Source organism: Oenanthe melanoleuca, chromosome 1A (genome assembly GCF_029582105.1).
Source record: "Oenanthe melanoleuca isolate GR-GAL-2019-014 chromosome 1A, OMel1.0, whole genome shotgun sequence".
NCBI classification, from domain to species: domain Eukaryota; kingdom Metazoa; phylum Chordata; class Aves; order Passeriformes; family Muscicapidae; genus Oenanthe; species Oenanthe melanoleuca.
Genome location: NC_079334.1, coordinates 27,281,249 through 27,306,009, shown reverse-complemented (window position 1 = coordinate 27,306,009; position 24,761 = coordinate 27,281,249). Strand labels below are relative to the sequence as shown.

The 24,761-nt window shown below is 36.5% G+C and overlaps 1 protein-coding gene across 1 annotated transcript in view; it reads left to right on the top strand.

Annotated features, from left to right (window-relative positions):
- The first annotated feature begins 555 nt into the window (after positions 1-555).
- The window catches only part of CFAP54 (cilia and flagella associated protein 54), a 107,358-nt gene continuing 83,152 nt past the window's right edge, over positions 556-24,761 (top strand). Inside the window, exons 1-16 of the mRNA XM_056482515.1 lie at positions 556-752; positions 5,788-5,893; positions 9,446-9,592; positions 11,511-11,682; positions 13,663-13,721; positions 15,006-15,149; positions 15,557-15,667; positions 15,769-15,861; positions 16,383-16,575; positions 17,681-17,755; positions 18,570-18,682; positions 18,785-18,953; positions 19,603-19,688; positions 21,609-21,743; positions 22,763-22,910; positions 24,615-24,670. Of these exons, the coding sequence (XP_056338490.1) occupies positions 556-752; positions 5,788-5,893; positions 9,446-9,592; positions 11,511-11,682; positions 13,663-13,721; positions 15,006-15,149; positions 15,557-15,667; positions 15,769-15,861; positions 16,383-16,575; positions 17,681-17,755; positions 18,570-18,682; positions 18,785-18,953; positions 19,603-19,688; positions 21,609-21,743; positions 22,763-22,910; positions 24,615-24,670 (2,004 nt within the window). The remainder of the gene's footprint in view (positions 753-5,787; positions 5,894-9,445; positions 9,593-11,510; positions 11,683-13,662; positions 13,722-15,005; positions 15,150-15,556; positions 15,668-15,768; positions 15,862-16,382; positions 16,576-17,680; positions 17,756-18,569; positions 18,683-18,784; positions 18,954-19,602; positions 19,689-21,608; positions 21,744-22,762; positions 22,911-24,614; positions 24,671-24,761) is intronic.

Sequence of the window (24,761 nt, the reverse complement as noted above, 5' to 3'; positions counted from 1 at the left end):
CGCATAGCCATTGTCACTGGACCTTCCCGTAGTCTCACAATACCTGTTGGACAACGGATCCACACAACTCCCAGCAGGTAACAATACAAAATCAATGTGTAAAATGAGTCAGACACATTAGTCAAAAATTAATAATATTTTTGCATCTTCCCCGTCTTCCAAGGATGTAGATGATTCTAGATGATTTCTAGATGATTCTCATGCCATTTCTTAGACCTTGCTAATGCAGTATTTTCTGATTCCTGTAATTCAGCATGCCGCTGCTGCGTGTCACCAGCTGTTGGAAGGACAGTTATTTTGCTGTCATCTGTGAATCATCTGGATGCACTTTTTACGTATTTCTTTGCTTTACCCATCTCTATTGATCCTTTTCCACGCATTGACAAGAAACTGCCTCCAAAGGCCCTGGTTGCCAGGACACTGCTCTCTTAGCACATTTCTTTCACTTTCACGGAAGCAGCCGTGGAGGAGCCGTCCCGAGCGGTCCCTCCCGCTTGCCCGGGGCGGCCCGCGGTGGTTGCCCAGAGACAGCGACGCGCCCGGGCCGGGCCGAGCATGGCGGAGCCCGCCAGGCCCCCGGGCCCCGCCGCCGGCCCGCAGGCCCCGCACGCCGCCTTCTTCGGGCCGGTGGCGCGGGGCAACCCGGTGGTGGACAGCTTCGAGGCGGAGCTGCGGCGCGTCCTCGGCTCCCTGCGGCGGCTGCGAGGCGCGGGGGAGGCCGAGCCGCCGCAGCACGACCTGCACCGCCACGGGTAGGGCCGCGCCGCCGCCCCGCTCCCCGCCTCGCCGCCCGCTGCGGGAGCCGCTCGCCCTTCCCTCTGCCCCCGCCTCAGCTCTCTTTCTCGGCCGCACCCCTCCTCCTTCGCTCTGTTCCTTCAGCCGCCAGCGGGCACGCCGCACCGCCGGGCATCGCCGGGCACCGCGCCCGCCCCGGCTCGGCTCCCTCCTCACGCCGCAGCCACGGGCTGCGCTGGGAGATAGCCGGGAGTGTGCCCGCCAAACAAACTTCCCAGCAGTGTGCCAAAGCACCGGCAACCCGTTTCCTTTCTATTTTTTAATTTCTTCATTGTAACGAAAACCCCTCACAAATCTGAGCACCGCTTTTATCCCAGTACATCCTACGAGTGAGCCCTTTAGGGCCGTGGAAGTTGGCAGCACCGCTGTTGGCTCTGTCAGAGCTGCCGGAGCTTCCCGGTGGGAAATCCCTTGCCGGTGCTGCAGGACTGGCAGCTCGGCGGTGTGTGCTGCTGCGTGCGAGGTGGGCGCTTGTGGGCTCTCTTGGTGCATATGTCTCTGTCGGCGGTGGTGTATTTTTATGCACGTAGATGCAGGCACAGCATATGGCGAGTGTAATAGTGCACATTTGTTTACTCGCATACATGCATGTCTGTGGGTATGCATAAGTCGAGATTTTGTAATGCGGTTAACATGGAGCAACTGGAGTCGGTGTATGATTCACAGTGCATGCATATGTCTTTTAAAGACTGTGCATTTCTCATGTAGCTCTCCCTGCTGCATTTAGGCACTTTGTGATATAATAACTATTTCTTTTAAGGTAAAGAGTTGATTTTTCTGTTATCTGAATACTGCTCTATTCTAAATTTACAGGTCTTTAACATAAACCCCACAAGTTTCCTAGAGTATCAAAAGTTCCTTCAAAAACAGCCTAGGAGTTAGGTTACAGGGTGGTTACCTTAGCACCTAGATGCAGCTTCTGCCCTTGCATATTTCACTCAGTAGTTTCCTAGAAACAGGAAATTAATTACCCTGCTCTGAAGTAGATGTATACATTTTCAGAAAGAAATATACCCAGATTCTGCAGCCTGGCCTTTGTGTGAGCTAAGATCTTTCCTATTCTAAGCTATCTGGCTTCCTAATTTGTTTATGGGGCATGTTCATCATCGGGTCTAGCCTAGATGTGTCATGCACGTATCAGTCTCCAGGTTTTTGAATCTCTGTTGGCTTTTAATGTTTCAGCAGCTGATATCAGTGGTTTGCTATTTTGAAGCCTTTTTGTAGTTTCAGACCTCTTTTCTCAGCTTTAGCTGATCAGTGTTATTGAAAACTATTCTCTCCAGGCCCACTTAGAATAAGTAACATTACTTGGCTGCTTCACATACTACCAAAATTGCCAATGGTGATTCTTCTATGTGTTCTTTGTATCTTTTGTTTGGGGGGTGGCCATGCTGAATCTAATCTGTTTGCAGTATAGTGCTGCTAAGTTACCAGTTTTTGTCAACAGCATCTCCAAGCCTTTTTTTGCTTTACCTCTCAAACCTAAGTAAGTTCTGTTTTATTCAAACTGGTATTCTGTGGATGTGACCTATGATTGTGCATACCTTGGCTGGCATGAGAACATTTTCACATCTGAAGAAATCTGCAGTGTTCATCATGGAGATGAGAACTGACTCTGTCAAGGCCTTGATAGAAATCTCTGGTGGTAATGATGCCTACCAAAATTCCAGGGCATTAGGAATATTGAGTAGCATGAAGCTCCTAGTAGCTCTGCATCCTCAGGCATTCTTCATTTCATATAGGGACAGTACAGAGGTAGGAGGCTGGCATTCTGATTATTAGCATACGTTCAGGCAGTTAGCAAAGTCAAGACTATTTTTTTGTCATTTTGAAATTTCAGAGTTTTTTCTCCCTACTGCTTTATTGTCTGATAACTCAAAACTGGAGCATGTGCTGCTTGCAGAGCCAGCTCTAGTCCGCTGGTCCTAGGAATTTCTGAAGGTAATGGCTATTACAGATGCTTTCCTGAATGCTCTAAAGACTTCTTGCTGTTTGATTTTTCAAGCTATCTTTTATGGCATGGATTGAGTTCAAAGTGTTGTTGTTCTTTGAGCAACAAGTAAACCAGCTTCCATGTGGCAAGTATGTTCAATTTAGAAAAATAAAATTATTAGCTTCTTTCCTCCAACTCTTTCTAACTTTGGTGTTTATAGGCCAACAGAAAGGCCATAATTTAGGCACTTAAATGTTCTAGTGTAGGAAACAAAAATTACTGAAGGCTTGCCTTGGTATCACAGATCTTTTTAGTCTGAAATAACAATCAAAAGTAATTTTTCCTCAACTAACCAATAAGTTGTTTTGCCCCATTTCTCTTGGCAACAGGGCCATCCAAGCTTTCCCTTGAACTATTGATTTTATCTCATGATGTGTGGCTTAGCCACCCATATTTAATAATATGGCTTTTGATCAGTATCAGAGAATTATTTATACTTGTAGTAAATATTTTAGCCACGTGGGCCTTATCCTGTGCATGCTATTATGTGTTGACCTTAGGGAAATTTTTTCTATTATGGATGGAAATAAAGAAATTTCACCTCTGAGCTCTAACAGTCCACCATTTAAAAAAATAATTCACTTGCTTAACTTATTACTCTGGTGTCCTACAGGCTGTTTAAAGGAAAGGCTGAGGAGCTGTTTGGGAAGTGTCTCACTCTCCTCTTTTGTCTGTGTCAAAGATACATTCCAGTGTCATGAACTCACTTCCAGTTAGTCATGGCATTGTAGCAGAATAATTTTACCTTAAGCTTCCCACTGAAGTGGAAAGTCTGGTCGGGCTCGTCAGTACTTTGCTAAACTAGTTTTTTACACATTTGTTACTTATTTTATCTCATTATATGTTTATTATATCTGAGAATCTCATGTGTTAACATGAACATTCATAATAAAAAATTAAGATCACCATTGCTGGGGATTTGAGCTGATCACTCTTAAATCTCGCAGTCTTACCTTTCCAGAGCTTCATCCAGGGTCATTCTTGCTATCTCTTTTCCCTCTTGTTCCACCTTTTCCCCCTAATATCCCTCAAATCTCTCTGTCTCTGAAAGTTTTTTCCTAAATTCTTTCTTTAACAGTCCAAGGGAAATTTGCTCAGCTGCCTCTCAGATTCCTTTGCTTTGACGTCTCTTTGCAGATACTAACTGGTGTGGAGTATTTTTCTCAGCATAAGAACTCAGTACCCAATCAGGCTATTAATTGTTAAGGATGGACCAGGAGGGACTCATTCCCATCCATTTGTAAAGTGCCCTTCATTTCACTGGGCTATGCTTTCCTTAAAAAATTTCTCTTTAAAAATGCCTTAGAACATTTTACTCTGTTTGTTGCTTTTGGCCTAGTTTGTGCTGTTACTGCATTTTTCCTTTAGGGTACACCTCTAGGATGTCCTACTTATTTCTTTGCTGCTTACTTTCAAGAACTGAGAATTGTGCTGAGATTATACTTTTAGAAAAAAAAAGGATTATGATTGTTGCATTTCTTTGTTATAAACATAATTATCATAGATTTCTCATAAAGTCATCTCTTTCACCTTGAAATGTGAAGGTGGTTCACAGATTTCTGTGTGGAAAAAATGTTATTTATTGTGTTTTTTTCTAATTAGGAGTGTTCTTATAAGCTGAAATGAAGAGTTATGGGAGACTGTGAGAATGAATTCCAAGTGCTTGAATGTCAGAGAACAGTTTAAGAAAGTGTTTGGCATTCTAATCTACCATCCCAGTCTTATGAGAAGTTGAAAAGTTCCATCCATTTCACACCACTAAGCATATGGTTTATGAATAACAATTCCACTAGAATGATACTTTTCAGATGTTAATTTCTTTAAATATTAATTTATTTTTCTTCAGTTGTTTTCTTTCCTCATAAATTGCTACCTATAAATAATTTATTTGTCTGTAGCAGTATCACAAGGCACTTTGGTACCAGGGATTTGTTGAGAGAATAAATGTAAGAGATGCCTGGCACTGTGAACACTGTCAATACTGGTGATGATTTCCTAATGGGATTCTTTTATGAAAAAGTCCCAGTGCTTATTGGCAGTCTGTCTGATCAGTTTTTTTTTCATATTTTCCAGCTAGAATGTGGCTTTCTTAAAGAAGCATGGTGTGGGGAAGTTGTACACATGAGGGCATGAGACCATCAAACCATGGTTGGTAGGGACTGTAGTACTGCCATGATGTGGTCAGTGTCTCTGTAGCAGAGGGAAACTGCTTAGAATCAGTTACCATTTGTGGGAGGCTTGCTGGTTCAGTAAAATAGGCAATTTGTTACACAGAGACATCCTTGATGACAACTGTGGCTACACAGAGGCAACAGAAGAGCATCACAACTATTGCCATAAAATCCTCTCTGTTTTAGCAAGTGTGTCGTTTGGTTCTGTCTGAATCCTACTCCTTACAATTTGAAATTCCTGAAATTTCTTCTTTCATGACTCATGGTGTAGCTCTGTATACCATGAGCTCTATATACCCTAGCTCCATATACTCTGTAGCTTTATGGTTCATTCCACGGCTACCAGTTCCCAAGGTTGAAGATACCTGACCATGCATTGTTATTCTTTTCCTGCTCATAACATTTGTAGTTTCCAGTCCAGTAATTGCTGTGAACTATAATTTATTGAGTCTAAGATATCAAGTTGTTCTTCAGGCAGAATTTCTCAACTAGCTAAAAGATGGGACAGATTTTCCACTTGTGACTGTCCTTGAACAGCACAAGGGGTTTATTACTGGGACATTTTAATAAGAATTTACATGGGAGAAAATTCATCCTATTTAAAATGTATAATAAAAACTGGTGACAGAAATGAAACCCAGAAATGTCCTTAGCTGCCTGTTAAGTCTGCTTTTAATGATGACTTGTTTTGAAATATGTAGAAGTTCAAATAGATCTGGAAGAAAGGAGTTTTCACAATTTAAGACTTCCTGATTTGTTTACTTCTTAAGACAGGTCTACTGCCAGTTTAATCTGAAACCTTTTCTCCTATATATTTTTCTTTTTTAGAGCAAATACTTTGTTTAACATTTGGATCAAATATAAGCCCCGACTACCGGAGTGGTATTACAATGAAAAACTTGTGAAAGTTGGTGATACCCTTGCTCAGATCAAAGTAAGTCATTTGAAATCAGAAAAGGTTCAGTCATAGCCTTTGTTCCTTTATGTTTCTGTGCTACTTTAATTTTTAATCATATTTTACTGAAAGCTATTTAGAAAGTAACAAAAACTTTTGCAAAATAATCCCAGTGACAGTTGGTTGTTTGTATTTCTTGCTTTTTTGCTGTAAAACTGCCCTGATTTTTAAAAATATTTTCTATGTCTATACTTTCTATGCACCCACTGCCTCTTCAAACACCCCAACATCTTTCTTTAATATTTGTTTGATGTTTCAGCATGGCAGAATGCAATATCTGACTGTGCCTTTAATGCTGTTAAAATGCAAGTTGACAATGATAGGGCAGTTCCACTGACAATTCAATGCTCAGTTAACCAAACATGAATAAAAAGAATTATTAGAAGACCAGAGAACAAGAACCAGAGTGCAATTACACGTTGTACAACTATATGTATCAGTGATGCTCTTGCATCTTGAATTATGTGTGCGTTTCTGGTCCCCTCAAAAAGGGTACATCACAACTAAAAGGGATTCAGGAGCTAGATTGTTGAAGACAGAGTATTTGGGGGATGTTTCACTATATGATAACTCCATTTTTATGCTTTTACATAGTCATATGTTACTGACTGCTGTTGGAGATGGGATGCCAGGCTAGTAACTGTTGATCTGACTCAATAAGGCAAATATATTTTTATATATTATTTGTCCTTTGTGTTATCTGTGGAAAAAAATCCAAGGGTGAGCCATTTACAAGCTCAGTGATATTTGTGTCAGAAGATCGTGTCCTAAAATCTGGGGCTTTCAAGGATAGTTACAAAACAACACTCAGAAGCAGCTCAGAGACGTGTAGTTAGAAAGCCAGTTCTGTAACTTCTACTTATTTTTTTTAACATAATGGGAATAAAAGGAAATAAATAAAGAAGGCATAACTGGAAATGTATCAAGGTGGTTTGAAGGGCCATCTTTTTGAGACACATATCTCTCAACTCTTATGTCCTTTGCTTGTGGAATGCAGCAAGGAGAGATGCTCTTTGTGCTGCTTATGGAGAGTGTTTATGTGTGGCTGTCTGGTGAGCTTTTCCACAGGCCACAGCAAAGGCAGGAGTATCGTGCAGATGTTATGAAGTCTTCCATATCCTTCATTGCATGTGCCCCAAGGAATTCCACAAAAGTGTCCTGCTCCTGAATAAAGAACAGCCAGCTGAAGCTGAGTTTCAGCAGCACTCAGCCCTCACTGGGAGGCTGAAGAAGGTGTATAGAAGAGTCCATAACTGTGGAGTCGTTACAATTGAAGGTGCAGGGTCATGGTGTAGGTGTAGACATACAGAAATTCTTAAGGAAGCTTAAATTGCAGCAGTTGTTAATAGCATTGCCTAGACAATTCTGTTCATGTCTTCTTCATGTTTTTGTATTCCTAAAGTTTTCATAGCTTCTGGGCTCTAGGAATTGCTTGAAACTTTACTTGAAGCTTTTAGTGCTTGGGAACTGCTGCTCTCACAGAATACTCAGTAAGGTTATTTCAAAAGTATCAAATGCTGTTCTCTGTACTTTGGGAAGCATTGGTTCCCAAGGCAGCACTCCAATATAGTTTGGTCCTTACATTCAAGATGCTTAATGACCTGACCCTAGATTGCTTGAAAATAGTCCATGTTTCTGAGTAAAGACTTCCACTTGGAACTTCAATCTTCTTATGTAATCTGTTTTTGTACATTAAAGTTATTGGTGCTGTTGAAGAAGTTGTTTTGATGGCCAGCCTAATACTTTCAACTTCTTTTTTGGAGCCCCCACTTTTGAGTGCATTTCTGTAACTTAATTTTAGAATTAAAACCTAGTTTTCATTATATTTTTTTTCCCTGAAGAGAAATAAATAGAAACAACAGGGGATGGGGGCTGCAAATTTCAAATGCATTCCAGAAAAAATAAATATGGTGTGAAACCAAGGTCTGTGATAGGTGGGGTGAAGCCTATTTCATAAGCACCCCTCTTGATTCCTAGTTGAAAGCTAGTGTTGAATATTTTAAATTTTAATGTTTTAACCTGCACATTATATAATACTTAATGACATATTGTCCTTAAAAATAATTATTGCATGTGAGTAGTCAGTGGATAGGCAACTCTCTTGGCTTTCTGTCCTCCTGCTGTATTTTTTAAATGCTTTTAGAGTCCTTCCTTTAATACATATGCTATGTGTATTTTAGGACACACCTAAATTCATTAAGTCATATATCTGGAAATTACTTAGTCCATTAGTCATCATATGATCAGCACTGACTCGTTTTTTCCCTGCCTCCCACTCTGCCTATATCTGCCTGTTATCTTGGGTCATCCACACATATTTTAAACTGTTTAAGAGAGAATGTAACTTTTTGTTATGTGTCAATAACTATCTTAATGGTATTCTGATCCATGGATTTGGATTCTAAGTGTTATCACAGCCTGAATGTACCTGCTTGATTACACAAGTGGCTGCCCTTAGCTGTCCATGGAAAGTCAAAGTTTCTACATATGGCTTCTGCTTTCACACAGCAAATAGGATAATAAGGCCATGTGAGTTAGACTCCTTAGATTATTAAAAATGTAAGTGTCACTGTGGAGGAAGGAATTTATATTGAAAAAAAGAAGGGAATGTAAGGAAATAAGAATTTTGTGTGATTAAATATTAAAGGATCATTTTTACCAGCAGAAATTAGTTACTTTTTCCTAAAGAATTTATTTAGTGTGTGTGCTAGAATTAGTGAAATTGGTAGAGAAACCTGCATATAATCCTTGCTGAAGGAAGTGGTGGTGGTGATTCAGTAAATGTCACTTCCAGATCTGAGTCAGGGCTGAACCATAGAGTCAGCATGATTTTAGAGCAGTTTGACCTGCTGCTGGGGAGCTCTATTTGGAATGAGACATAAGGCTCAACATCCTCTTTGTTAACAGCTCTTAAAGAACCAGTGGCAATTTCTGGTCTATTAAAGCTGATTTCTTGGCCGGAGGAAAATTCCAGTTTTCAGTTGTTTCAGTCTTTTTTAATGCATCTTACTCCTTCTATCTGTTACAGTAAAAAAAAAAAAAAAAAAAAAAAAAAAGGCTTTTGACAACATGGAAACAAGGAAGAGAGAAGTGATTATATATTGCTTATGAAGTTCTACATTATGAAGTACTATTTTCTGAAGTGTGGTATCATTGTCTTTTCTCTTGTAAACTGCAGAGTGTTCCAGCAACTCTTTAAGCTTATTACATTAGCCCAGGACCCTGCTTTATAATTGTTCTCTGGTGTGTCATATTTATGATTAGAATAAACGAAACTCACTAAAACTTGCAAAGCACAAGCCATTCTTGAGGTATTGGTATTTGAACCAAATATCTCAGGTATTTGAACCTTTCATATATTGAGTGTTCACACTACATTGCTGGATATTTGTATGAAGATGTAGTGCTTTACTTCCTGTTGCTCTTTCATGTTGATACCTTTTTCATAAAGATAATAAAAGCCCACATGTTTTATAGAAATAAAAGTGCAATATGCAAGCTATAAAAAGAACATATGATTTTTTTTTTCAGGAATATAAGTTGGCACTTCTACAGTGCTATGAAAGATACCTTCTGCAGTTTGGTTCTGTAAACCTTGATGATGTCGTGGATGATGTGCACCACTTTAAATCCACCTTTTTTCCAAATGGTGTCAGAGACAAAAAGGCAGCACTTACGGTATGTTAAGGGTTTCTAAAATTTTCTGGTCAAAGACATTCACAGATTCAAAGTAAGTAGCCCATTTTATCCTCCACAAATGTACTTCATAATAATTATTTATTAACATTAACTGATCCTTAATAGTTTGTTCATATAAATGGCATTGAGATTTAATGTTCATATGTATGATATGAACATCTGGAGTTGGTGTATATTTTTATTGGCAGAAGCCAACCATCACCAACTTAGTGTTCAAACAGCAGTTTTCTCTGAATGTGGTTTTTGCTCTGAAATAGTTGCTATTATCAACTGTAAGAATCAGAATGTGGGCACAATTTCATAAATATCCTGCGATTTTGGGAATTTCTGTTTTGTATGATCTAAGAACAAGGCACAATGCAAGACAATTAAAACATTCTCCTGTATTTTGTACTGTAAGCGTGCAAAATACTACTTGTAATAAAAGGTCATGACAGTTAGAAAAGCAGTGTTATTTTTTTATAGCACAATGAACAAAAAGGACAGAATACTGAATAGTTTTGTAAGTGGTTTAAGCTCTAGGAAGCTGAGTGACCTTAAGAATGAGTTGAAATCCTTTTGTGTTAATTGCTTATCAAGGTAGGGACTAGTAGTATACCTTTTGTTATTTGTGGAAGAAAGTCTTTCAGTTGGTATGGGAGGAATGCTAAAAACATGTTATATTTTACTTTAAGCAGTTCTTTGCTGAGAAATTCTACCTTGGTGTATGGTAGGTATTTTGAATTAACTAATGCAAGTTACTCTCTGATCAAGAGGAACAAACAGAAATGGTAGGCAGCTCCTGTGTATTGAGCTAATCAAATTCATATCCTTGAGTCAGAGTATAAATAGGTGTTTAGTGAAGAGAAGAAAGCAGACAGTTTGCTTAAAAGCTAGATGCAGATATCATGATATAAGAGATACTTGGTTTGTATTTTTTTTTAATGTGTTTCAGCTTCCTAGAAAGAATATGATCATGGACTGTGTTAATACATTTTAAAAAATATTTTGTAAATAAATTTGAAGTTCCAGAGATGCTCTCCTCTGTTTTCTGTATGTCTGCCTAGACCTTGAACATGTCCTACTGGCAAATTATTCCAAGTCTATACTATACCCTGTTCTATAACAGCCTTTGCACACTGAGATATCCCTTAATTTTCAGATATGGAATCTGGTTTGGCATTGATCCCTACAATTGGAAATGGAAGATGAGAATGTGTCAAATGATCTGAAGGCCTTAGATATAATTTTTTTTGCCATGTTCCCACAGTTAGCTTTTTTCTTTTGAATGTAACACTAAGAAATGGTATTCCAGAGCTAGAAACTTCCAGCTTCAGTGAATTAACTGCAACAAAGTAATACAATTTCAAATGTTATCGGGTAGGGAGACTTTTGAGAGATTGGTAGGTACTGACTGGTCATGTCCCACTTAGCCCATTTTTTCATGTTGTTTGTTTGGCTGATGCTGTAGTCCAGACATGACTGAAGTCATATTATCTTGGGTATCTTAGATACTGCAAGAATGAAAAATCCATCTGTGGAAAAGTAACAAATGAGAATGAGAAATAAGATATTGGTGATGTAGATGGAGAAGTGTAGAAAAGTTAAAACTTGCCTTAGTTTGAGGAAGACATCTACAGAGAAGCCAAGTGTCAAAGCCTACATCCATTCCAGCACTCCTAGTGCACTAGGTGCATTTTCATCCTGTGGCACAGGGGAAACTGACTCAGCTTAATGGTACAGAAACCCTGAAGCTTTAACACTTTTTCCATATTTTAATGCTCAGTTCAATGTCATGTTGATTTTTTTTTTTGCCATTATGTCTAATTTTTTCTTACCATTTTGTTATACTTTGCTGATATGAACTGGCATGTGCTTATATTTTAATTAACTTTTTATATATTTCTGTGCGTTTTAGTTCCATGTTTTGCAAGCAAGAAATGTTTGCATTTATCAGATGGTTTGCAGCAGAGACAGAAATCTTCAGAATGGAGAGTCCCTGCAGACTTGTCTCAATGTCTTGACCTCATTACGACTCACTATGCAAGTGGCTCTACCTCAGGAGAATTTGTGTTGGCTTATCTACAATGGTACCTCAGGCTTTCCATTTACATTTCTTTGCTAAGCACAGCTGTGAAGGGAAACTTTTATACTCTTTATACTCTTTAAGGTCAACCTAAGGGTCATGAATAAATCTCTATTTAGTCTTCACTCACAGTAGGGGGTTTATTTTTTTAATTTTGTTTTTTCTAATAGAAGGTATTTTAAAAGTAAGATTTCCACAGTGTACATTTTCAGGTGCACAGTTGTAAAAGCATCAACTTTTTCATCATAACTGTGCTTAAGAATACGAAATACTAATAAAATTAAAAGTAAGAACATTTCTGGAGTAAATCCTGATTAACAAAGAAAGCTCAAGATTTTTTCTATCAATAAAATATTGGTTTTGATGGGTTCATTTTGTCTTGGATTTTTTGGCTGGTGATTGTTTTTTTGTTGTTTCTGTTTTTGGTTTAGAGGTTCTTCTGCTTGTTTGTTGTTGGGTTTTGTTTTATTTTTTTGTGAAAAGGGGATTCCAGATCTAAGAGTAGAAAATTATTGTCTGCCACTACTTCTTTGTATTTTTGAAAGTGCTTTAAAGGGAAGAGTTGATAGTAAAGCTGTTGTAGAAAATACCATATGGCCATACCATTGAGAATTTGCTCTATGTGTAAGATTTCAGGGTGCTGCTTGTAAATGCTTGTATTAGGGGAAAATTGAGAAAATAATGGAACTTCTGCAAACTAGATACACAGACAATGATTTATCAAAATTTTAATTTCAGGAACAGCAACAGTATATTTTTGCTTTGAAAGGCAATGTTATTTAGTCAAAAATAAACAGACTAACTGAGCTACTATGGTCAATTGTTGCAATATAAATTGAGAATATAATATGTTCTTAATTTCATTTTTAAAAATATACTTTCTCTGAGCTATGATTGGTCAAAATTCTTATCCTTTTGTTTTGCTGGGACTGCTGTTGCCCTCAGTCCCTCCTTTTGAGGTGTGTTTTTTGATTGTATGTTTCTATGGGAGAAGAATTAAAATTAAAATATGTACTTACCTGCCATTCTTACATCCCACTGCCTGTGTATGGGACAAGTGTCTCTACCAATCCTAGCCAATAATCTACTCTAATTAGAAGGAGGCAGTAACTCAGATTTTCCCTAGTTCTTGAGCATTTTTCTGCAATTTCAGACAATAGATTTTGTGCCTCATTACACATTTGACTGATAAAAAGAAATCTTCCTTATTCTTGCTCCATTTGAGCAAGAATTGGGATAATAACACCCTTCTAGCTGTGACAGTTGACATTGTGATGCCTCCTGCTGCCACAGGTGTCCCTTTCTGAACATTCATACAGACAGAAGAATAGGCTTTTTTTTTTTTTTGTCTCCCAGAACTGCAGTGTCTTTTATATATTATACTTCTAAGACTGCTTTTTGAAAATTTTATTACATTGATTAAGTCAAATACATTTTTGACAGGTTTTTATTTCTAAGTAATTTTGATGCTCTTGGAAACTTTACTTGCTTTCAATTTTTTTCATGTCACTTATCATGCTTAATATCACATCATAGTGGTAGTGTCTGCCAGGACATTGCTATAATGGACTAAAAGAATCATGTGAGGTAATGTCTGTGAGGTGAGATAGTATTTTGTTATAAAGAGCCTGGCATTTGGGGATGAGAGTAAGATTTGCCTTTCTAGCAGTTACTGGGTAAAAAATTTGATTTGATAAATTTTTAGGATTTCATTGTCATGAAATCTCATTATTACACTGCTTCATAGTGTAGGTACTTTTGAAACTAAAATCACAGAAGAATTTAATGGTTTCATTGTCTCTAAATTAGAAGTTTTTACAGAAAAGTCACTAGTTTTTAATTTGTTTAATGAAAAACCATTAAATTGTTCTTCTCTGGAAGTAACAACCCAGATAATAAGAAAAAGATTGAGTTGCTCAGCATAGCAAATTTCATGTAGGATTATAGAACTTACCTGTTTGTTTATTTTAATTTATTTTTGCAGGTACTATCCATATTTACACCATTTGCAGACATTTGATGGTGATGGGTCAGTCTGCTAAGGTACAGCAAAATAAATAGAAAGGGTTGTAAAATTTGCAGAAGTTTAGAAAATGCACCTGAGTTTTGCATAACACTGTACCCTGACTTTTCAATTTCACTGTCACTGCCAATAATAGTACTTTGTCATAAGGAAATAAAATGTCTGTGTTTCAAAGTGGTTGATTTCTAAGCCCTCATGCCTTCCTGAGTCTGCTCCTTCCTTAGCTGTGGAATGGAGCCCAGTGTAATGTCCTGCTGGACATTGAGCTGTCATATGTTAGGCTGTTCCAGAGGATTCCATGTGCTTTGTTTTGGACACCTATATATGTTCAAGAAATGGTCTTTTGTTTTTTTTTAAATGTGGAAATGTACTGACACCTGGTGGCTACGGTTTTAGTTGTGAATAATTGATAAAATAACCTGGCCTCTCCCCTTTTTTTTCTGAATTTAGTTTTTGTTTATCTTAGCTTTACTCCTTTCTCCTACAACTTGAATAGAATTTGAATCAGCCTTAATATGATATGTTTTCTTATGTGTTGTTTTATTAATCTTTCACTGAGCAGGAAAGATTTTTTATTTTGAACATCTATTAAAAACAGAAGTGATTTAGCACCTACTTTTGTATACTTGGCTTTCCACTATACAGAGGAATTGATTGTGGGTATTTCCAATTCTTGAAATTCAGACTAAAAGAAAATTTTTATATTGGCTTAATTTAGGCCAAAGTTGTGCACATTTTATGTACACAGGGAGCAGCTGACACAAGAATACAGTAAGAGGAAGATACAGGTACAGTTGAGAAGGACTAATTATTAAAATTAGACTGCTGCAATGACCATGTTACCCTGCAAGTTAGAAGCCTAGAGTTCCATGGGTATAAATTAAGCACAGGTTTTCACTGCAAAAGACAGACTCCATTGCATTTCAGATAAGCTTGCTGATCCTGTTGAAAACTGATCACTAGAGCTGCCAGAAAACAGAGGGATAACTCTCAAGATAAGAGCAGATGAGAGAGAAGAATCTTTGGTGGCAAGACTATAGTGAACTGGAGTGGTTAAGATAGCTTGGAGGCTAAAATAGTGCTTGACCACAGTTTAAGATGGAAAAAACAATAATATGCAGGTGGAATCCTTTTTAGTCAATAGAACATGTTAAAATTGATAAAATGTCTGTGATCTTTTCCCCTGCTCTTTTAATTTGTCCTGCCAGGTGAGGATAAGTCTTTGTACCTGTCCTTCAGTAATAGGAAGCATATTTATGTAGGTTAAAATGCATTCATTTTGAAATTAGATTTCTTCAATACAGGTCCTGGAATACTTACTGTGGGCCAGCATATGTATGGAATCATCCATTCCACTCTTATCTGTGCATTATTTGACATGGAGAGCCACCCTATATACGGCAGTTTCTCAGTGTTACTTTGATTGTCACGCCGGCATTCATGGAGAGGTATCCTGATTTACCTTATACAGCATTTCAGATGCAATCCAATGGGAAATAATTATTTAAATATTCCTACTTATTATCAGATCATATGTAATTAGAGTTCTGTCCATATTCCAAAATTTTACTGTAAAGTGGAGATGTGTTTCCACATGTAAATGTGTAATCAACTCAAATGCAATAGCACTTTGTAATATACTCACAGTCACAGACTTCTAGCATTAAACACTGGTCAGGTCCCATGCATATATAAAAAAGGTACTTTGCAAAGGTTTTGTTTTTAGTTGTTCAGGACCTGACTTTCATTGCAGCTTTTGCAGTTGTATAAATTCACGAATTACATTATTCTAAAATTAGATATCAACATACAGGATATGAACACAGAGTATATATATTTATTTTTCTTTGGACAGATATTTGCTCGCCGCGGTTTGATTAAAATTGACGAAGTGAAGCAATTAGAAGATATCAGTTCTCTGGAATGTACAGAGACAGAAAAGATTTTTAGAGAGGCCACTCTAAAGGTACTATCCTGCAAGTCATTATAAAAAGGTGGAGTAGTTATGATCTATGTGTGAACAGAACACATAGCGTAGATATTGACTTAATTTTTTCTTTATGCCAGATGTCAGTAATGATTTTCAAGAGAGCAGTATATGTATCCAGAAAGTCAAGCTTTCGACATGAGCCAAAAGTTAACCCGAGAAAAGCAGTAAATGTAAGTTTGACATTTCATATAATCCTTCTCTTCCTTTACTACTGTCATGTGATGAAACCATGACATAATTCTTCTAAATACACATGGTGCTATACACAAGCTGGAAGTTTTATATTTTCGATTTCATAATTAAGAGAATTTATTAATAAAACTCAGAACAAGCTTGAAAGAAGGGAGGATGTTACTAATTATTACTTTAGAAAATTATCAGGAAAGATCCACATGGCCTTAATACTCTCCCTCATAATTTCTATTGTACTATTTTTGAAGTAAAATACCATGCAGCAGTGTGTCTGGTTACTATGAAATGATTATTCTTCCTAAGTACTGTACCTGCTTAGCATGAGGCTTTGCTCTGCCTTTGAAGCATGACATTAATAACAGCAATATGTTTTACACTACATTATTTTCTGTTTTGAATAGGTAGTTACTTTCTTATGGAGAAATGTTTTGAAAAAAATCTTGCTTTATTGCAAGTTGATTTAGATGTCGCAAGGCTTAACTTACCTTTTCTTACTTAGGTGTCCTTGCCTCGCACCACTACTGAGCGGCTGCTGGTGGAAATGTTTGATGGTGCTGCAGCTCAGTTCCTTGCCATCTTGGAAGCACTCTCTGATAACAGCAGGAATCTGTTTCCCCCTCATCCTCCTGATGAAATTGAAATTCGTGTTGTCACTTCTGAGCTTTTTTCTGCAGGCCTAGAAATCCTCTCAGGTAACAGCTTAAAGAAGCAAAAACAGTGTTGGTGAGGAGCCTGGACCTCCTTTTTTTTTTTTTTTTTTTTTTTTTCTCTATTTAAAAAGAAAAAGAATATGCCCGAAGGTATATATTTGATTTATAACAATACCATCTGTAAAAACAGGTAGTTTTTCTTATCTTTGCATAATAGAAGATAAATATCTGGCTTTGTCTCCATGGTCTATTATAATCAGTAAAAATCTGCAGCAGTTTATGCATATATTTTCTAAGTTAACTGGAGTTCACTTTCTTTGTAGCGACCTTTATAAGTTTTACTGTGCCATTAACAGTGGTGTTAAATTGAAGCTGCTCTAACAGCAGTGTTGTTAACATACCAGTATTTTCACTACTACTGAGCAGTTCTTGTACAGCCTCAAGGCTGTGTCTCCAACCCTCCTCTCCCCAAAGGCCACTAGGCTAGGGGTGGGCAGCGGGCTGGGAGAGGACATAGCTGGCACAGCTGACCTGAACTCACCAAACTAATCACTAAACTCACCAAGCTCATCCACACCAAAACCCATCCAGTTCAGCAGCAACATCTGTGGCTAAGGGAGAGGATGGGGGGATTTCCCAAGCAACTGCTACACATCCTGAAGTCTTGCTTACCAGGAGGTGACTGGGAGTCTGCCCACCTATGGGAAATAGTGAATAAATTCCCTTTTCTAGTTTGTTTGCAATCACAGCTTTGTTTTCTTAATTGAGATTAATCAAACCATGAGCTTTCCATCAATATTTTTCCTCCCTGTCCTGTTGTGATGCACAAATGAGAAATGGGGGTTGGGAAACCAGGCAAGGTCAAAATACCATGGTGTTTGATGTATTCTATTAAAAAAAAAAATCCATTCAAAGTTAGATGTAAAAACTTGAGAAAAACACTGGACTTGATGGTTACCTCCATATTTTTTTTGCTGGGCTCTGGGCTGAATATAGTCCTGGGTGTAGAGGTATTTTGTCAGTAAATGAATGTATAGAGACTAAGTACACTTCAGAATGATATTTTTCATGGTATGATTACTGGCTAATTAGAATGTAAAAAGTCAAATAGATTATAAATTGATTTTATAAGTTGTCTGTGTTGAAGGTGGAGAGACCAATGGCACCAGTCAGTTTGGTATAATAAATCCATCATCTACTCTTCTGCAATTGATGCTAACAGGTAAGCTAGCTTTGAATTGCAAAGCATTTTTTTACCTAGTGATATAAATGCTCAGTAATTTTCACGTTAGTAACAGTTCTATACCTAAAGAATGTGCAAAATGGTGTTCTCTTGGAGTGGTTCTTTGCAGGGCTGGGAGCTGGACTTTGGTGATCAAACTTGTCAGTCCCTTCCAACTCATGACAGTGACTGTGGTATATTGTTAAGACTGCAGAACTATCTGAGCATATTAGCTAAAACACTTGCCTTACTGTGGTCTGGATGAACTTGAAAAGTGAGAAAACTGGCTCCCTATGTATGTATGATCATTTTCTGACACAGTAATGAGAAATTTTTACCTGTCTTGAAAGAAACTGTATGTGTTTCTATGCAATTTTTAAACCAGATTTTAGCTTTACAGGGTGATAAGCTCTTCCTGCAACAGCAAGGACTAGATCCTTGATGTTCTCTGCACAGGAATGTTAATATCAATAATTGTAGAGCCTCTTTTGAATGGACACTGTGATATAGTTAAGTGGCCATGGTGGTATTTGTTAAAAGTTTGGATTTTATGATCTTGGAGGTATTTTCAAACCTTTATGATTCTATGGTTGCAGATCTATCATTAAAGCAGCCTGTAAGCACAGACACTACTGTGAAAACATAAAGCTCTTGTTTCTTATAAAGTTATGCTGACTGTTCAAAAACACATGGAGATTTATCTTTAAATTTATTTATCAATACCCAAATTATGAAAATAAATTAAATTAAACTTTCAATGAACTTCTGAATACATATATATAAAACAGAGAAAATATTTTTGTCATTACTGCAGGAGAAAACGGCGTGTCTGGAGATGCTGCTGTGAAATTTGTAAAATTAGCTTTCAGCTATGAAGACTGGGACATGTTTTATTCTGCTTTTGAATTTGTTGATAATTTTCTTCAGGTAATCTGGATGTGATTGAGATGTTCTTTATTTAGTCTTTTCCTATGAGGTCAGGAGTATATTTTAAAGACCAATTTCTATGGTTTTCTTCCTTTCAATTAGGCTCAAGATGACCCAAAATGGAAGAAAGCTGAAATAGAACTCAAACTTCTTACATTGATGCAACCAGTAATATTCCCAGGAAAATTTGAGCGTAGTTTTTCTATTAGTGATCGTAATAGCAGAAAAGCCAGCACACTTCAAGGTTCTGAAAAGACAGAAACAATTAGAAGTGAGTGTTGTTCAGTTATAGTTCTGTTTGAATTTCAAATATTTTTGCAGCAAGAGGTCTTGTAAATTATTTAAAAACTATGTAATATGGTTCATGCAGTAGTCTATAACAAAAAGTAGTAATTGAGAAAATGCCACCTATTTTTTCCAGTTTTCATTTGTCAAAATATGACTTTATATGATTTCCCTTAAGTGAGAAATGCTATAGGTTAATGAAGTAGGTTAAATATGCATCAAACTATAAGCAAAGATGCAAAATGATTGAATATTTTCAGACAAGTTTTCAGGGAAAAAGTGGAACAGATCTTTGAGGGGTTTTTTGTCTGTTCTTATACTTAATTTATGAAAAATTTCTTTACATAGAAGCAAGAAAAACTTGTTAGAGCAGCTTCAATTTAATTCTATGACAACCAAAAACCTGAATATATCTTGAAAACTTTGTTTCCTAAAAATAGAAATGCTCACTTTCACAGAAGTGAATGAACTTGGAGTTATCTGTCCCTCTCTGAATTTACTGTTTCTTAGACCATGTTATCTGCTGGCTTATATTAGTAAATCAGTTGACTTAGATATTTTCAAACTTAGGTTTTAAATTAGATATAATGTCTTGCCTTTACTTTTCCCCCTTTTTTAATAAATGTTGAATGTAGAGAAATCCTTAAAGCCTAAAGATCCTTTCCATGATCTTACGATTTTGGCAACAACCGCGTTTTCCTGTGTCTCCACATCTGAACAGGTAATAACAGAATTTGAGACATTTTTTCTCAATGTATCTCCTAGTCTGTAATGAATGCATATAATTGAAGATCAAAGGAATCAGTTGCATGACTAACGAACTGCAAGAATATCAAAAGTGAAAAAATATACTTATGAATGCTAGCAGTTTGTGATTTAAAAAAATGGATTATTTTTTAAAAATACTCTGTAATCATTACTTTAAAAATATTTATTAGATACTAAATTTATTTGGAAGACCATAGGGCTGATTGCATGTTTCAGCTAATCAAGCAGAGATTGAATTTCTTTTCATATGTTAGATTTAGGTGGGCAAATATGCTCAGCTGTGGAAAACTCTTCTGCAGTATTTATAAAAATGGGGGCAGTTACCCTAAGGAATGATAATGCCTTTTTAATAGTACTATGTCTGCAATTTAAGGTAAATTCTCACTGCAAAAAATGGAAACAAGCAGCAGCAACAACAAAGCAAATGAGACTGGGACTTTGTGCTGAAGTCTCCACTGTAGAAATAATCCCATTGTGTATCTGATGATTTATTCCCAGAATAACCATTTTTTGCTTGCTCAAACTGAGATTTCCCCTTAATGTGCTACTGAGAGGGGAAGAAATTATAATGCAATGTCTCCACTGCTAGCACTTACATTAAAATAGTTTGTGATCCAAAAGACTAATGAAAATTTTTCCTTAGAAAAAGCCTGCTCTAATAACATGGCACATATCTTAACTGTGAAATTAATTTTAGATATAATTTGAATATTGCCACAATGTGGATGTAACTGGAGCACACACATTTTTAGCTTCGGTATAGTATATTTATTCAAAGTATCTTGCCTGTGAGGTACCCCACAGATACCTTTAGATAGCACAATTTGTCAGTTTTTAATGTGACCTCTGTATGCAGGCAGTTACCTGGATTTAAACTCTACTGGTTCTTCTACACTTTCCTGCAAATCTTCCTGATCTTCTGTCCAGAGAAGAAAGACAAATTTGACCCTGATTAACAGAGCATTCACTGATGGTGAAGTTATATTATATATAGCTGAGGCAATCTTGAAGCTTGCTGCCACCAAACCAGTGGCAAAAATAATTTTAATTTTTGTTTTTTCCATTTTTCTCTCCCCCCAGTTTCATTATCTGTATCCCATAAATCTTATGCTAAAACACATGTGAAAGTATAGATAGTGTGGATATATCAGGTTTCACTGCACTGGAGATACTAGATCAATTCTGCTATAACTGGTGATAAAGATGTGTACTGATTCTTACTCACTGTTCAGAATGTGTTTAACACATAGATGGACTCTTGCCTTTTAAAATGTGTTAATTAGGAGATTAACCAACTAAAGTTTTGAATTTGTTAATTATTCTCTTTGCAAGATGCAGATGGGATTTAACATTTCTTTCACTTGTTAGATATTTCCAAATTTTTTTCTAGTTGTTTTTTTTTTCACTGCTTCATCATCTCAGATATGCCAATAGACCATGGAATACTCTGTCAAGCAAAATGAAACTATTAATTTAGATTTTCTTCTGCAAATATTTAAATACTTTACTAAAAAGAAAGTTTCTCCAGAATCAATTGATTTCAGTATAGTTAATTTTCTCTCTCATGTAATTTTCTTCTCACTGTTTTGCTTGTTTGTGTCACTTTTAAGAGATAGTAAATTAAAAAAAAAGAAATAAACTCCCCAAACTTCTAAACCCACTTATATTGTTGAGAGAAGAAAAGCTTGGGTGGTCTACCAGAAATTATTTTTAAAAGTATTTCTAAAGCTTTCAAAATGTTGTCATCCTTTATAAGAAAGTGACATATTTTATTTACTTGTGTTGAAAAATGTTGACACTGTTTTTGTACTGGGTTATTTGTGTGTTTATATGCTTGCCCATTTCCACAATTATATTGTTTTTTTCTTTCCAGAATGTTCATCCTGACAAAGAAATACTTGTTAATGTAGTAATGTGTTTGTGGCAGAAGTGTAAAACAGAACTTCAGCAAATCCAGATGAGTGGAAGTGACTGCTTAGAATATATCCACAAACACCGAGCTTACCAAGTACTCCTTCATTATAATATATATTTCTCTTAATGTGAATGCAGTCTGTTACAGTAAAGGCAGTGAAATAGTGGTATCCAGTCTAAGTACCTTTTCTTATGGTAAAATGCAGATAAATCTTCTTCAAAAACATGAATTATATATACACTTTGAACAGACTGTGCTCACATACATCAGTACCAAAATATTCTCTTAGTCTTTATGCAGTAAAGTAACCCATTGTTTGCCAGTGGGCCACCTTGGTAAGAAGCTAAATTAGTGAAAACATTTGGGCAGGATGTAAGAAGAAAAATTTGAGATATTGTGGCAGAAAATATCAATATATTTCAAGAAAGTTCCCTAGGTCAGTTGAACAAAATGGCAAAAAACCTTACAACTTAAGACAAGGGAGATGGGATCCTGTAGTAGAATAATTCTGAGCCCACTAGATAGAGTCACAGCCTTACCTTGAATTTGTCCTGGGTGAGAGGTTCTTGGTGAAATGGGCTTCCAGTTGGTGCTAACCAACAAGTTTCTGGAGGAGTTAATTTTTGACCCTACATGGTAAAATTGTTCTGAGGTTCTCCAGAAGGTAGTATATGGTTATTTTCCCCTGTATGTACAACGGGAGTATTTGGGTCTCTTTTGTTCTGAGTTTAAGTGGGAAGATGTGGAGATAAATGAGAGGCATGTAATCAAATCTACTGGGAGGCTTGCTGCACTAGAGCAAGGTATAAAAGTTATGACTGTAGAACATTCATAAAACTTTCCAAAAGGAATGACAGGAATAGTAACATTCTAAAATAAAAAAAATCTGCCGTCTGAAGAAACTAGTCTACAGAGCAGTGTAAATTCAGCATCTTAGTCTTGTGACATTTAAAAAAAGAAGCCAGATCCAGGAAAGGAGTTGTGTGCATGACTGTGAATATTTTTAAACAATTTTGAGTGCAAAATCATGTCTACCTCTGTAATACATAAAGGTCTTCCAAAAATTTGATTTATCTCTGTTTTATTTTTCTCCCCTGTTTCCTCATTTTTAGTGGGTTCAGATACTCTGGATAATGAATGAAATAATTGGGAAGACCAGCATAGCAGACACCGATGTGATGTTTGCAGAGATAACCATATGTCTAGCTGCAATACTGGAAAACATAGCTGAATCTACAAGTGAATCTAAGGAAAAAGGAGGTAAAGCTTTCAAGAAAAACAGAATTTACTTTTTAAGATTGGAACTTTCTTGAGCTGAAAACTGACTAACATACATATTCAAAAAATATTGCAAAGAGACTGTTGAGAGTAGAGGGACACTGTTGTTCACACAAAATTTCACATTATTGGAGCGAACGAAACCTGTTTTTCCAAGGGTTAATGATTTCTTTCCTTACATTTCCAGTTCAACTGAAGTAACCCCATTTTGAATTACATCTCTTATTACTCACTCTCCTCACAGGTCTTCTACGTGTTGCTTAGGCCCTTCAGAGTGGTCTCAGGTCACTGCTGTGTTCTCTGAATATGGGCTAGACAAAAGGCAGTACAGGCTGTGGCTCATTTGGAGCCTTCAAATGCTGGTTGATTAGTTGCAGGCCAAACAAAAGGGAAAATACTGAGGTCATACTGGAGCTTTTGCGTTTATTGGGTCATTAGTTTGGTTTTCTTCTCTACATATTCTTGATTTTTGTATAGTAATTCAATTGTTTTTGAAGTTGAACTTGGCTGACGTTATTATGAAATGCTATTACAATCATGTTAAAAAAATTTCCTTACAACCTGGCTAATACTGTAAAAATATGAATATTTAGACATACTTGAAAAGCTCTCTGTTGTGTATTTTGGAATATGAATAATAAATCTTGTAAATGTCCTATAGTAACTAGAGAGTAAATGTTAAGGATCTTATTAGATCATGTCTAGAAACAGAAAGAAATCATAACAGTGTTACATTTTTGGAAATAAGAAAATCTTGGGAAATTGCTATTTGTTATTAAGATAGAGTAGGTATTGTTTTTGATGGTGTTATGAAAATCATAAGGTTCTCAGGAAGACTAAATGAGTCCTCATTGTAGCACTCCTTCTTTTTCATTCAGTTTGAATGTCTTTTTGGAGGAAAAAGAAGCTGAATAGATAGGTCAAAACAGGCTGACAGTCAAGCACATGCTTGTGCTGAAAAGAACCTATTTACTGAATGAATACAAATTTTCCTTTTTATGAGGAAGAGACAATGAACAAGCATTCAAAAGTGGCACAAGGAGGGACTAGAAGGTTATTCCTCTGAAAGGGCAAAAAGTAATCTGTTTCACAAAGAAATGAAATTAGAGGGTTTAACCAAGAACTAAAAAAATTTTCTCTCTTGTTTTGAAGAGTGAAACTTAAGTTTGGATGCATTCTTCATAAATGAAAGTAATTTAAACAATCAGAGCAAAAGGGTGATAATACTGCTTGAAGAAATATTAAAATGAAGTAGTATCTATCCCAAGAATATGACCTCTTATTCTTAAAAATTCTTCTATAAGTGAAATTAACTGTGAATTAGATAATAATTGGTTTGAATTTATTTCATAATGGAGAATTTATAGGAATGCTACAAAAATATGAGGAACTACAAGATGAGTCCTAGCTTCATTAGTTTGGATATGACATGGCTGTGAAGTATATGGTACCTTTAAAACACGTTACTGGCTAATAATATCCTGTATTAGTATAACTGTGCATACATGACTGTGTGTCTAAGCCCTGGATAGCTCTTCAAGAAACATTATCATTACCTCTCATAATCAAACACTGAAGCCCAGATTTATTGGCAGACTCTGAAATTAGTGGTAGAGATGATCAAATGGTACTAAAATTTTTTGGATTTGTTTTATGTTTGTTTCTTCTTTTCTTCCTATAAAAAAGGAGGAAGTGCTTCTCTTTCACAAGATGAAACCTGTGACATGCCTGAAATACTGATGGTAATGTCCAATTTATCTTCATTGATACATTGATTTTGAATAGAATAAGAATATTTCTGCTTGAAGCTTTTAATATGATTAATATGATATA